At 51.5% G+C, this 15,222-nt stretch overlaps 1 protein-coding gene across 4 annotated transcripts in view; it reads right to left on the bottom strand.

Annotated features, from left to right (window-relative positions):
• PLXNA4 (plexin A4) overlaps positions 1-10,227 on the bottom strand; it is a 354,685-nt gene extending 344,458 nt beyond the window's left edge. For all 4 annotated transcript variants that reach the window (XM_008712055.2, XM_008712053.2, XM_008712054.2 and 1 more), the window contains exon 1: positions 8,969-10,227. In XM_008712055.2, coding sequence (XP_008710277.1) covers positions 8,969-10,153 — 1,185 coding nt within the window. In that variant the 5' untranslated portion in view covers positions 10,154-10,227. The remainder of the gene's footprint in view (positions 1-8,968) is intronic.
• Between the last annotated feature and the right edge of the window lie 4,995 nt (positions 10,228-15,222).

Genomic DNA, 15,222 nt, shown 5'->3' with positions numbered 1-15,222 from the left:
TACGCACATGGGATTTCTTTTTAAAGGGAGATATTGATCAGATAAACTAAAGTAGCTCATACCCAAATACAGACTCCAGTGGTAAAGCGCTACAGCACAAACAGGCAATAATCACCCACTTACCGGGGGCCACAGCTCAAATATGACCACCACCCCTATGGTGTTAATAAACGCAAAACAGGGGCTGATGCCTTGAGATGACTCTGAGCGCCCTCTGACTGCAGGGGGAGAAGTAAGCAGACAGAAGCCTCAGGAAGGTGGAAACATCTTCAGGAGGTTTCGTAGGCTTTGGTTTACCCTTACCAAAAGCTTCTTACTCCATAAAATAGTCCACGAGCCTGAGTGCTCATTTCTGAAACAAAGAAATCCCCCAAACTGGACTATGTGACCCACCAATTGCTTTCCTGTTCTCCATCAATTTCCTCTCTCTTCTCTGAGTTCTAACCTTCCCCTGAAGGTCTGTCTGTGGCCTTTGCTGACCTTGCAGGCTGAACTCTCTTGAGAGCCGGGTACGTCCTGCAGCAGGTGAAGGCCGGCCCTCACACCCCGGCTGTGAGCAGAGATGTCGGAAGCGGAACGAGGGAACGAAGTCTCATCCATGTTGTTACTATCTCAGAATGATGCCTATATTGTGTCTTTTTCCATGAGACTGTAGGAGAAATGAATGTGTACGGAGACAGAGGGGGAAGCACAGTCACAATAACCCAGTTAGACAAAACCGTTACGGAAGGGGCTTCATGAGAAGCATCTCGGGCTTGGAAGAACAACCCAACAAATCACACCAAGGTTCCCAAGAGTCAAGTGCCCTGCTTCTGAGCGTCTTAAAAGGGTGGGTACGAAAATACAGGACAGAAGGTCATCATGTTGTAGGAGTTCTGTGTGTGTATGTGGCTTCTGAGGCAAACATTCACTGGACTAATGCACTTAACTAGCTACGAATCCATAGAAGTGATCTGCTAAAAGCAACGCTTATTTTTGTACTCATTTTACTATTTCTATGTGTGTTTGAGACTGTCTGTGCCCAATGCCACCAGATAGCTAAGTGGTCTTTCACTCATTGTCATAAGCTATCCTTCTAATAGGAAGCTAATGTCACTATTTTGAGCTGTTTTCCCAGGAGAGAGGCATTAGGCCAAGCCCACTCTCTGCAGGCCTGGCAGTAACCAACAGTTAGCTGTAGCAATGTACCCCTCCTAGCAATTGCTGAGCGTAGCCAGCAAAGAGTAGCTCCAACCCAGGATAGGATCCCGGGGGTTGAACCCGTGACCTTCTCATTAGCTCAGCTGCTGACAGTCCCGGGTTTCTCCCTCTGATAAGCAGACCAGGCCCATGATACCATGACCAGAGCAAGAGAACCAGGACCCAACTCCACTGGTCCAGTTCTGCTGATGGCCACCACGCTGAGGCTAGTCCATTAGCTGAAACTGGACCCTAGGGAAATATCAGGGAAGGCTTCTCGGCACTGGGGACAGTCCCAAGCACACCCCATTGGGTGCCACTTCTGTCCATTTGTATCTTAGCTTCAAAGGTGCCCAGTGGCTACCTGCCCAGGGCAAAGACATTCCACAATGCCCATCAATCCCACATTCCCACTCCCCTCCCAGGCTACTGCAGACGGCCTCTGCGCCACCAGAGCCGTAATTGGAGCAGGGCATGCCACGATGATTAAGTTTGTGTGTTTTCTGGCAGGCACTGGGAGGCAGTGGCCCCGCTGGCCAGGCTGAATTATGGGGTCAGCCATTCCCTTGTTAGTGGGAATAAATTTTATTAGCCCCACTCTTGTGGCCATGCATCCTCCCCTCTTGCTCCTCAGACCCGTGTGTGAGTCTGGAAAATGTTGCCTGCATGCGGGATAAATCAGCCAAACAAATCCTATTATACTTTGGAACACTGACAGAGACACAGTAATGACACCAAGACTGGGAAAAGATGTGGGCTTTCTTCTCCCGCAGATCCCGTTTCATCTACATGGACAGCCTGTGGGGCCCAGTCCACTAGGGGAAGACATGTAAATGGAGAGGTCAAATGGGAAACTCCCCTACTTGTCTTTTTGCCTTCTCTCCACGAACTTTGTTAAGGAAAAGAAGCAAGCACCCTGCACCGATGTGCAGTCATTCCCTTCTGCCTTGCAGAAACCAAGGGACACCTGAAGGTAACAACAGCAGGGAGGGTCTGGCTTGAAATGTAGCCTCTCCTTCAAATGCCTTTGCTTAGCATTCATAACACGTGCCGGGTGGACAGGCAGGCGAACAGGGCATATTCCAGGCCCGGGATATGGAACGTAACATCTGGGTTAGGCACAGCCCAAACCTCTCCAACGCAGATACTGGTGAAGAAAAAATAGAAGTCTGAAATCCTAGCAGTGTTATTAAGTCCCTTTTTGTCCCATCGGGTGGTTCTCATAAGCAAAGGAGAATATACAGGTGGGGCCGTGAAATGTTGAAGCATCTTACAAACACAAGGTGTTCTGTGTCTCTCATTATTTATTAATGTCTGTGTATTTCTCTTTCCTAAGGAGTCTCAACACGCTTTATGAAAGGGATATTATTTTTATCACCTCCTTCCTGGAGATGAAATGTATAATTCAAAGCAAAAGGGAAGCTGCTCACCAGCCCAGTGACATCTCATGAGCTGGGACTGGCTGAGACCAAGAGGCTCGAATTCTCCAGCCAGAATCACAGCCAAGACACCACCCTGTGAGGATGACAGGACTTGAAGGAAAGGCCCAGAATGCAGACCTGGACCGTGATGTCTGGCTGGTCTGTGTGCTCAGTGATGGAGAGACTCGGCTGCCGATGTTGGCTGGGCTGCCACACGCCGTATGGGGCGTGTGTGTGCGCGCGCGTGTGTGTGCACGTGAGAGGGATCTCGCTGCATTAGCTGCTCCGCGTAGTGTGTGGGTGGAGGAGAATACATCACAGAAAGAGGGGGAAGAGGGACTTGGGAGATGAGCGTAAGCTCGATAGTGGAACACAGCAGAGAGGCAGCAGAGACGGGGCTGACGGGCCTCTGAGGTCTTCTGGCTGCTGTCTGTGTTAAAATTATGCATGTGGGGCTCCTGGGTCCCATCACTCTCCCTGCTGACTCACCAGGCTCCCGCATGGCATTCTGGGGGGCATGTCCCCTTGCCCGGCCCAGCACACCACCCAAGGCTCAGCCACCATCCTGGACCCCAAAGCACCATGTGTACTTAGCTGGGATATGACTGTCATTGCAAACCCTGCTGGCCAAAAAGAGGGAGGTAGATGGCCTTCTCACCGGCGTACCCAGAACAGAAGCCAAATCCAGGGGAGAGAGGGAAAACTTGGCTCTATAAAGACTGGGGTTGCAGTATGGCAGGCCCCCAAATTCCAAACTTAAAGTCTGGAATACTGGGTCAACGGGCTGTAGGGGGTGAGTGCCTGGGCCCATGAGAAAGGGGAGGTGTGGCGTGAGCTCTCCCTGGGATTTGAGTGTGGTGTGCAGCGAGCACATTTGGTGGGCCTGCTGTGTGTGTGTGTGTGTGTGTGTGTGTGTGTGTGTGTGTGTCAGATGCAGTGGAGCTGAAGAAGGAGGCATGGGGCAGACAAGAGGAGGAGTTCCTGGTCTGAGCGGCAGGAGAAAAGCTTGCCTAGCGCCATGAACAACAGGATACACCCCATCCAGCCAGAGCCGCACTTCCTGCTGGCTGGGAACAGAAAACACCCCGAGCGGACGAGCAGAAACTAGCCCCCGGAGCCCGGGGTGGCCGCCTGACCATTCCGGATGCTCACTCTCATGGCATTTCAGGATCCCAAGCGCCAGACGAACCTGAATAACCGTACAGGCCGGGATGGGAGGCCAGCCCAAGACCGGGGCAGGGGCAGGGGTGACCCTGTCTCCTCTCAGGGCTGCCGTGCCTGCAAAGCCAATGCATACAAGAGTCAAAGCAAGCCACCTGTGAGCAGGGTTCTCCTTCACCATTCCTCGCTGTCCGACATGAAGAGAAGCTTGGGGTTAGAAAGCAGAAGCTCAGTCCCTGTGCCTCTGTGAACCATGTGGGGTAGAGCAGGGCTGGTGGGTAAACTCCAAGTCAGACAGATGCATGATTTAGCAATGGTTCTCAACCAGGGACTTCCAGAAATTTCTAGTTCTTGCAGTGATGGGGGGTGCCCCTGGCACTCGGTGCTCTAGGGTCCAGGATCCCGGGATCATAAATGCCCGGCAATGCCCAGACAATCCCTGCACCACAGACTGTCCCACGCTAGAAGCCACTAGCATACCACGGAGCACCACTGGGGAAAGCACTGGGCCGAGAAGAAAAGGAGGTGATGAGCCCCTCTGTAAACTGTCAGGCCCACTACAAATGAACCCCTGCAGTGGGAGTGCCAGGCGGCTCAGAAGCCACCACTCTCCGCTCCCACTGTGGAGACTTGACTGGTGTGAGGCCAGGATTCTGGATAGTAGTTTCCGCCCCAAGCACCTACATTTTGTGTTGGTGGGTCACTCAAAGTTCGAGTCTTGAGGGGAACATGAAGAAGCTGATTTTTGCCCCATCCAGCCTTATCACACTAAAGCTGACACTCCCTGACTCCCATGTCCACTTCTCAATTGGATCCAAACTCAGAGAAGATTGAGTGGCGTGATTGACAACCTTTCCCATGACCAGAGCCATTGTTCCCTTCACACAGGCCATCGTCACCTGCTGGGGTGCAGCTCTATCCTGGACTCTTGGGCCCCTGGATACTGATGTCATTTCATGATTCTTGGCATCCACTGGGAGGAGGTACATTGCTGGGGCCTGATAAATGTTTCATCCATTCATTAATTCATTTGGAGGTGGAAGGGCTAGTGTTCCATGAGTTACCCCCATGGACAGCTATGACTGGGGGACTCTGGGAGGCCAGGCCACTCAGCCCATGCAGAACACAACAGCCTTGGCCCACAACAGCACACTCTCCAGCCCTGTTGCCCCACTCCGGGTCAGGAGTGTCAGGGCTCCCGGGAAAGGCTGGGAGCAGTCACCGTGGCCTGCTCAGGGCCGTGGCACATGACAGAAACCATAGGCAATGGGCTCCTCAAGCCAATCATCTTGTGCTCTGCAGATAGACAGTTTGGGGAGCCTGGGTGACAGCCTTCAAAAGAGACCAGAGACAGAGACCATCCCAGGGGTGAGCAGCAGAAACAGAGATTACATCTTGGCATTAACCCTCCTGGATGTGCAGAAGCAAAGGGCCTCAGGTTGGTCTTTAGTCCCCTGAATCCCAAGACAGAATGGCACCCCTGGCTGATGCCTCTAGAACCCTCTTTCTGCCCATGCCCTCCTGAGACCTATAGAGTAATTTTCAGACACTAGACCATTTGTCCTTGGATACCTGTTTCTCTTCATGCTGGGAAAACCAAGACACAGGGAAAGAATGGCCCAGCAGGCAAAGGTGGAAGCTGCTTCCATCACCCACAAGCACCAGAAAACACCTGGGCTGCTTCTCTATCCTCTACACCCAACACCCACTCAGAGATTTGTATTTGGCACACATTTACGTTCACAGCGACACGTTCCCATGAGAAGGCCACTCCAGGCCCACCTTCCCTTATCTCTGATGTGGGTTCCTCTAGCCTTCCCCAATTCACCTGGAATAAAAACAACAGGGAGCTCTCTGGGGGGCTGCAGACCGAGGTTCCAGCCTCACAGTGTGACACTTCTCCCTCGGTCTGGTCATCAGGCCGTGGCCCACCATGTGGTTCCTAAAACGCTCCATGGCAAGGCAGCCCACGCCACACAGATATTCCCTTTCCACGCCTGCCGAACACAGGTGCAGCTGGGACCTAGTGAGGGGGTCAGGTGCCCCAGGGCTCATACTGTTCCCTGCTCTGAGTGCTGAAGGCCTGAGTCCAGGGGAAGGAATGGGGATCCCAAGAAATGGGAGGGGCTGGAAGACCCTGAAGAATACCACGGGATGAGCATACTACCCTTAGGGAATGAAGACAACAGGAACGCAATAAAAATGAATCACTGGTCAAGACGTACAAACTTCCAGCTATAAAATCAGTACATCCTGGCAATGTAATGTAATGCATGGTGACTGCAGAGTGAAGATACTGTATTATTGCTAAGTTGCTAAGAGAATAGATCGTGAAAGTTCTCATCACAGGAAGAGAAAATTGTAACTATGTGTGGTCAACCAGACTTAGTGCGGTGATCACTTTGCAATACAGACAAATATGGAATTGTTACGTTGTACCCCTGAAACCAATATAATGTCATATGTCAGTTATATCTCAATTAAAAAAATGAGCCACTAATCATACCTTCTCAAACTCTTCAGGTTGTAATTATGATAAAGTCCACAGGGAACACCCAGCCTACAAACACAAGTTTTAAAAGTCCGCCTCCTCGGCCTATGTTTCCCCTCCTACGCTGTCTTACAAAGGGAACGCTGTGGGACAAAGGCCTTCTGAGATTCTGTCCCACTTCACAGGCCTCCAGGGAATCTTGGCCTCAGAGGCAAAGAGAATTCTGGATTCATCTTGTCCATCCTTGCCTCAAGGCAGGAAGGGGAAAAGGAAAGGAAACCAACAGCCACATAAATGGGAAGATGAAAAACTGGGTTAGCAAACCGTGTGCCCACGAGAGCTCCTCCCCAGGGAGGCCCAGGACTCTGGCCTGGCTGACGGCCGGGGGAGCATGTGTGGTCTGAGCTGGGGCCAAATGAATTGAAGTCGAGGACCTGAGCACCGGAGCAAAGTAATCTAAGCGTCGGCCAAATCAAAGGAAACTGATACTTGACATTACAAGCTGGCGTGGCCTTTTATACTGGCTGGGGAGACAGGCCAGCCCGGTGGGGAGTTTCTGGCCTCCTCCTTTCTGCTCTCAGCCCTGAACTTGCCTCGAACTTGAAAGAGCTAATTAAAGCCCAAAGAAAAATCTAAAGCTTGTTATCTGGCTCTGTGACTCCCAGTCCTGGCATTAGCCTGTCTTGCAAAGCTGTCATCCCTCTGTTCTCTCCAAGGCCACCATGCGGCCTTAGGACCTACAGTTCTGCAGACTTCCATGATGAACTTTGCTTTTTGTGTTGTGGCAGGGAGCAAGGGCGGGACAAACTCCTGCCCATAGGCAGCCAGGCTGATCCCTGCAGCTGATTCTACTCCCAAAAGCATCACCCGAAAAGACAGAATTTGAGCGAGTTTTCTATGGAAAAATATCTACAGAAAAAATATCCAACCCATCTGATCTCAAAAGAACTAGCTATTTCATAAGCACACAGGATAAACTTGAATTTTCAAACACAAGGTGTGCACGTGTGTGCATGCATGTGTGCAAGTGGGATTTTCCTCAAGAGGCAAGCGAGACTTTCCTCAAGTGCCGTGTCTCTCGTTCTTTCTCAAAATATGTGGGTTTGGGCAATTCATTTACCTTGTTGGGCCTCAGAATGAAGGTACAGACCAGAGGGTCTCTAAGGGCCTTCCCCATGCCAGCTTCCTAATGCATCTCCCCCAGAGAGCTGTGCTTGAATGTGTAACGTACATACACACAGCACAGCACCTGGCCAGTCCTTTATAGCCTGCATTTGGGAGAAACCCATGGCCCCCAAGTTCATAAACCTGTCTTCTCGACTCTACTGAGTGGATCAGCCACCACCTCAAACCAAAGGCTCCCAAGGTATGTCACCCGCTAGGGTTTAGTACAGTGGCATCCCCTCCACTCTCTGGCCTGGCCATGATTGTCAACTTATTGCTTCCTTCTCTGGCCCATGGTGCCTCTCCCATTTCCTCAGTGACACTAGGGGTCTCTCAGCTTTCAGGACCTCCAAAATGAAATGGTATCTTTAGTTTCAGCCCAGGCACCTGGAAAACTCACCAGTGGAAAATTGCCTGAGCCTAAATGTTAGGGCACCAAAGACCAACCTTGCTGAGTCCCTTCCTTCTCCTCCATTTCCCCTACCCCAACCCCGAGTCCCAGTGCCTGCAGAATTCTCCCCCAAGCTATCCAGCTGCCAGTGCCCTCTGAGATGTGCTTGGCAAATAGCCATACTTCATGAAGGGAACTTACTTTTAAAGTCAATCAAGAAACATTTTCCTAATGTGGAATTTCACCAAAGTTAGACAGGCTGTCAAGAATTGCATCCATGAAGTATACTTCTAGCTGTATACGAATTCTCCTTTCTTCTCTCTAATTAAGATCACAGGATAGATTCTTCTCAAACTAGGTTCATGTTTTTTTTTAAGTGAACAATAGAAAGGGGAAAGGAAGGGACATGGGGTATAGAAGATGCTCATAACTGAGCCTTCTAAGTCACTGGAATCATTTTCAAGATGAATAGAAGTCCAGCCACAGCAAGCCGGGCCATGAATGACTTGGGCTGGGAGAGGCAAGAGGCTATGTCCCCTGTTTGCATCTGTGGCCACCCAGCAAGACCCTGGGAAGGCCTCCTAAACCCACCTGTCATTCTCCCCGTCTTCCGGTTTCTGCTCTCATTTTGCCCTTTCCTAAAGATACCCAAGGAACTAAAAACGTAACACTCTTAAAGTTCTAGATCTATCCCAAATGTAGAATGATGGGCTCCATTACCCCCACTAATGGTTTTATTCCAAGCTCCCAAGAAACTGATTTGCAGGCATGGTCAGTACGAAGGATGGGTACATGTCTTGTATCAGAAGACACGATAATCTAGCCTTAACGAGGCCTGGTGCAGATGACATCTCTATAACACAATCCCCGCTTATTCCTAGCATGTCCTCCTATAGCCACGAGCCAGCGTGGAGTAGAGAAAAGTGTCCAGATAGGAAATCTACCTTTCAGCTCCATCTCCAACTCTGATAAGCTCAGTGTCATAGACACAACACAACACATTTGAGCTGGTGCTGATCTGAGCCCAGTGAGACCCAGAGACGGGAGGTACTTGTCTCACTTGCAAAATGGGTTGGGTGATTCACATCCCACGGAAGCCACAGGCTAGGGTCCCCCTGCCATGCCATGCCCTCCCAGCCCACGGGCCCTCCCCTGACTCACCGCGCTGCTGCAGGGAATGTCCTTCACCTTGAGCCAGGCTAGGTCCAGCGTACCCTCCCCCCGATAGCAGGACTGCAGTCGCTCCTTAATGCGATCGTTGATCTGCTTCAAGATGAAGATGCACAGGGCCGACTCGTCCAGGGATTTCATTTTCCGCTTCTGGCCCTTGGAGAAGACAGTGAAGAGGAGGTCGTCCTCCGGATGGACTCCGAGGGTCCGGGCGAGCACGGCACCAGCTTTGGACAGGTAGGCAGCCTGCAGCAGGCGGTACTCCACCCCGCTGCGCTCGCAGCCGATGGGCACCTCCACATAGGAGTTGAAGGCCGTGTCCTCCTTGCAAAGCCTCACGAGCTTGGATGTATAGACCTGTTCCTTCGTGGTGGAGCCTGGCGGAGACACCATCTCAGGCTGAAGGGTCAAAAAGTAGACAAAATTGCCACTGCTGAAGCCATAGACATAGTAGATATCAAAGTCGGGGATGACGGTGAAGGTGTCCGAAGGAATCTTAATCATCGAGGCCACAAACTCATCGTGGAAGACATAAGCGAACATGCCGTCTGCCTCGGAGTTCTTGGTCAGCTTCCGGCTGGAGATGGTGGGGAAGTACTCTGGCTTCCCATCCACTGCTGTGGCGATGAAGAGCTTGTCGTCCAGGTTGCTGTAGGAGACGATCACGCCAAAGACGGAGCCGCTCTCGTTGACTCCCGACAGGTAGTGTTCCTTCTTGTGAAAAGGCTCCCCCAGCTTGAAGAGGTCCTCGAGCCTGAGGAGCTTGCAGATGCCTTGGTACAGGCTCCCACAGGCAATGAGCCTGTTCTCCTTGTAGTCTATCAGGAGCATCTTGTTGACATTGTTGGTGGTGGTCAGGGGCTCGTTGCACGTCTGGACGATGCGGGGTGGGTAACACTTGGGGTTGTCCTCATCCGGCCCTGTCTGGTGGGTCACCAAGACCTTCAGGTCACTGGAGAGCTTATAGATCCGGTTGACGGCCCCCAAGTAAATGTGCCCTGTCCTCTCGTCCACCACCAGGTGGTTGAAACCCTCGGCTGGCTCCCCACGGAACGTGACAAAAGACCGCTTCGGGGATGGCACGGGGGGCTGCCGGGGCAGCAGAGTGGAGGAGCCCATCCCTACCATCAGGAGATGGGAGAGGAGGCAAGTCCAGTTCCAAGGCATGGCTTTCATCTCAGAAACAGGTCCTCGCGTCACGGCAGCACTCGGCACAAGGGCCCCTCGGAGGCCCAGGACTCAGGAGTAGAGGCTCCCTATGGGGGAAAGCAAGGATGTGATATTGGACAACAATGATTGTGGCTTAGTTTCACCCCACAGCTTGTGGGGCTGGACCCCGAAAGTCCTTTTCACATGCTGAGACAGAGAACCGCAATGGAGACGCTAAAGGCCAAGGGACTCTGCCCCCCTGCGTGTAGGGGACAGTCAGGGCTGGGTGGCCGCCATGCCTGGAGGGCAACCTCAACAATAACAATAATGGTAATAATAATGATAATAGTGACGATGATGATGATGAAGCTGAAGAGCAGCCACTGGCTACCCAATGCCTGGCTTTGGAACAGTCATTGCCCAGCACCTTCCAGAGACCGATTTTATCTTACAAACCTTTCAGTGTTGGGTATCTTCCACCTGCCCCTCCACATCCACTCTCCGGCCTTCTCTGTGCCCGGGAGGCTGGCCTGGGTGGACTGTACATGTTTGGGCCGTCTGCCCTCGGGCCTGGTGAGGTGCAGCCAGTCGGGAGCATCAGCAGAAGGTGGGCAGGAAGGGGAGGGGACAGGAGGATGGGGGTGGGCTGCGGGCACCAGCTGCCACCCTCACCCCCAGGGCTCAGTGGCCCTAGGCATGCCTCCCCACACTGCCTCTCTGTCTCCAGGTTCTCCTGCCCACCGCCACTTGGTCTAGAGGAGGTAGGGGGCCTCACTGTTCCTACCCCCAAATACTGCTCTGCCTCTTAAGAAGCCACACCTTTGCGATGAGTTCCTATATTCACCTTTGCACAAATAACTGGATTTGCGTGTGCTGTCTCCTGCTGGGACCCTGACTCCTAGTCCTCTGAAGTAAGCAGTATTGCTGTCCCTACCATGCAGCTTAGGGAAGCGATACAACTTGCACAGCTCTAAGTGGTAGAGGCGGATTCAAACCCGGTTGTGCAAGTCGACAGTGGGTTCTCATTCTTCACTGCTAATCCATCTCAGTTTACCCCAGCCTGGAGCAGGTGGGGACAGACACAAGCTACTGTTTACGGGTAGCAGAATAGTTCGGCCAACCCTTTCTCAGGGGCTGTCAGTTACAGCCCCAGCCCTCTGGGTCTATACCCACACTTCTCCTTTGCACCTCCCCACTGCCAAACAGTGCATGAGGCCGATCCTGGATCCCTCTGCAGCATCCTGGATCCCTCTGCAGCACAGCAGCGACCAGGTCCTCTGGGTACGCTGCCCAGCTCTGAGCCCTGGTGTCATTTTAATGAGGCAGATCTTGGCTGCCTCCCCTATTGGGCCTCCTCTGAGAGGTTTTCATTAAAGGGAGAGAACAAATGGTTTAAGAAGTGGTCCTGTAAATAAATAAATAAATAACTCCCCATGGGACAAAACAGCACTCGGTCCTAACGGTCTCATTTATTTCTATTCAAGAGGATGGCTTCATAGTTCTTCCAGTTTGAGAGAAATCAGGGCAGGGATGGCCTACATCTTATTTGGAGGCATCATGGCTTTGTGAAATTTCTCTTGTTCACTACTATATCCTGGATAACGGGGTGGTGGGAAGACGTAGACCACAGAGCAAGAGAACCCGCCACAGGGAGAATGCAAGTTTCCTTGAAGGCCAAGAGAAGAAAGAAGAAAGTCAAGACTCAACGTCGCCAGCTAAAATCTTGACAGAAACCCCAGGTCTTCTCAAGGGCACACCAGAGGAGGAGGACTGGTTGCATAGCCACAGCCCAGAACAGTCCTGCCAGCCCGGGGCCTTCGTTCACTCCCCCACATGATGGATATTGGCCCAGGGCACACTCAAAACATGCAAAATGCTGCTGGATCCCAGGACAGCCAAGGCTGCTGGGGCCGTCCAAGAACTTGGGGTCAGGTCGGGTAGATGTCACCAGGACCTGACTTATGCAGACAGTGAAATGCTATGCGACACACAGTAGAATGCTCCAGCAGTTCCCATGAGGAATGCTGACTTCTAGCTTGGGGTGAGGGAGAAACGAGAAGGCTGTGGGATGGCATGTGGGCCTGGCTGTGAACTAAGGGAGGACACGCAAAGCCAGAAGAGAAGAGCCTCCCTGGGGAGGGGTCAGCGTCACAAAAGCCTATCAAAGGGCGCGCACACCAGGGAGAGTCTGTCTGGAGACCAGGGTCAGGTAGGAGACTGGGCTGAAAGAGAAGCCCCGAGCCTTGTCAGGATATCCCTGCGAGGTGGAGACTATAAACTGCATGGTATTGAGGAGAAACACTTACAGGAAAAGAACACAGGCCCCCAGAGAGGGGCCCCCACCCTTCCATCAACTTAGCCTCTGCAGGAGGACTGGAGTTTGGGGCTGAGCGCTGTGGGCTCCGAGGGGGCAGGGAGGTCCGCTGTGCTCACTGGTGAGTCCACAGTGCCAGGCTCATGCCCAACATACAGTCATGACTCAAGAGCTGTTTTCTGGTAGGCAGAGAGAGGGGCTGGAAGCAAGAAAGAATGTCATCTGCTGTACCGGGCCCCACATTCAAGCCTGTGCACCGACCCCCTCGCCTGATCAGCACAGCCGTCCTCTGGGCTTGGGGTGTTTTCACCTGCTACTCCGGTGAGGATACTGTAGCTCTATATAGGGCATGGGGCTAATAAGTGGCAGAGTTGGGGTTGAAACCCAGGTCTGTATCGAACCGCAAAACCCACAGTCTTTCTACAGACACATAATTCTAGAGTCCAGAATATATAGCACATGGAAGCCCTTTTTAACCCATGTAAGTCCCCAAAAAGAAAATCCCTAGGACCTTACCCAGTAACACCCCCACCAGCTCTGTAGGTGGGAGCTGAGCCCCTGGGACCCACCGGGCATAACCTGGTAGATAACATCTATCAGGTGGGCACCACTATTCACCTCTAAAAGTGTTTATGACAGAAAGCACCTGGCACAGGGCCCTCAGCCTGGCAAGCAGCAAGTACTTATTAAATGATAGTTGTTGTTCTTGTTGACAAGACTGAGATGAGATGAACAGGGTTAGGATTATGATAACAAGATGGTACCTGATGGCACCATCTCAGTTGGAGTTATGAGGACTCAGGATGGCTCATCTTGAACTGCCTGTGCAAATCCAAGTATCAGAGAAGAATCTAGAAGTTTTTCATCTGAAAGAGACAGTCCAGGGTAAAGATTTCTGATCTGTCATTTTAAAGACAAGTTGTGATCCAGAGACGTTAAACAATTTGCAGAAGGTCACATAGTGAGCTGAAGCTGGGGGCAGCATGAAGCTCAGTTCTCTGGACTCCCAGTCCAGTGCTCTTTCCACCACCTGCAGCCTGTCTTCCAACTTTGTCTGAACTCAGTTCGGCACCAGCTCCCTGGCCTTTGTCTGGAGGAGCTTGGTCTTTGGGTGCCATATGCTCTGCTGGCTAACACAGCTCTCCGAACACTGCTGCCAACAACCAAATTCCAGCAGGGCTGATAATCCTCATTCCAGACAGGCAGGTGCCGGTCAGGGCTCAGTCACCAACTCTCTGGAGGGAACTTGCAGCAGTCCCCGTATAGGAACCTGCCAGGCACTGGGGGAAGTGTGCCTGCCACACCCCCGCCTTTACTGTACACACTCACGGACCCACACGCCCCAGTTCTCCAGTTTGCAAGAAGGGAGGCAAGGAAGCCTGTAATTATGAATTTACTGAGCAAAAAGGTGCCAGGGCTCTTTCTCCATCTTCTATTAGACACTGAAATGAGACACAGCTATGCATCTCAAACACTTTATCACCCTCATCTGGGGATGGTGAAATTACTGCGCCCGGAGAGGGGGGCACCCACAGAAAACAATAACGTGTGACTCGCACTTTACACACCAGGGAAGGACTGATTAGAAAACAAGTAACAGAGAAATGGGAGAGAAAGGGAACAAGCAAGGGTGTGAGCTCCAGCTTGCCTCTGCAGGGTGTGACTCAATCATAGTGCCCCTCCCCCCAGCTCCAAAGGCACAAATGGGCAGAGCTGCCAGCCCTCTGCACGCCCCCCCCTGCCCCCCGGGGCTGCCTGAGGCTGCTCTGTCCCCATAGGCTGGCCTGCCAGGGCAGCTCCATTCTAGGACATCTGTCGTCCTAAGGTGGTGACCCAACCTAGGAAACCCTGCTCCCAATTCTAGGTCCTGCCCACCATGTCTTGTCCTGGTCATCGATTAGCTGGTTTTAAAACAGAGTTTTGGAGGTAGCATTCGGCCCATCTCTGATTCTTGAAGGCAAGGGAGGTGACTGAGTCACCCCAAGATCGCCCCAAAGGCCTCTCTGAACTAGCAGCGTGGGCAAGGAGCAGAAGGCCGGAGAACTGAAAGGCTCTGCATTGAACCCAAACACACTGCACTTTTCCCTTCTTGGAAATCAGATTTTAATTTTGAATGATCTCAGGGGGGATGGGACTCATTTTTAGAAGCTGATCATCATTCTGATTAAAGAAATTGGGGCTGTCTGTGTTTCATGTGGCAAGTGCTGAAGAGCTCAAACTCATTTTCACGAAATGGCAGCATCCTCTCAGATTCCTGAGTGGTAGAGAAGAAAGTTATTACAGACTAGTTTAAAATGGCAATTACCTCACGAAATCACTTTGGAGTTTACAAAACACTTTCCTACACATTACCTTGTTCTGATTTTATTGTTCACGATAACCCTGTTAGGTAGAAGAAGTATTTGTAAGTATGTGTCCTTTACAAATAGGGAAACCGAGGCAAGAGCAGGTATGGGTCTGGGCCGAGGTAACACAAAGTCATGCTGGGACTCTGAAAGACCTTCGCTATGGGATGATAGAACATTCTGAAGACGTATTCTAGGATGGTGTTTCAAAAGACCATCTCTACCACATATCATAAATCCAGAAACCAACTGAGTGGGTCACACTTGCTTTTTTATGAATAAAATAGAGGAGAAAAATAAGATTATGTCACATTGAGGAAGGATAACCACGATTTAGTGTGACTTTTGTTTCAGTGCTATATATGTCTGTGTTGAATATGATGTAAATGTATTTCTTACCATTAGCCGTTGTGATGGTTAATTTTATATATCAATTT

This window comes from Ursus maritimus, unplaced genomic scaffold (assembly GCF_017311325.1).
Source record: "Ursus maritimus isolate PB19 unplaced genomic scaffold, ASM1731132v1 scaffold_3, whole genome shotgun sequence".
NCBI classification, from domain to species: Eukaryota; Metazoa; Chordata; class Mammalia; order Carnivora; family Ursidae; genus Ursus; species Ursus maritimus.
This window is presented reverse-complemented; position numbering and strand designations above follow the sequence as displayed.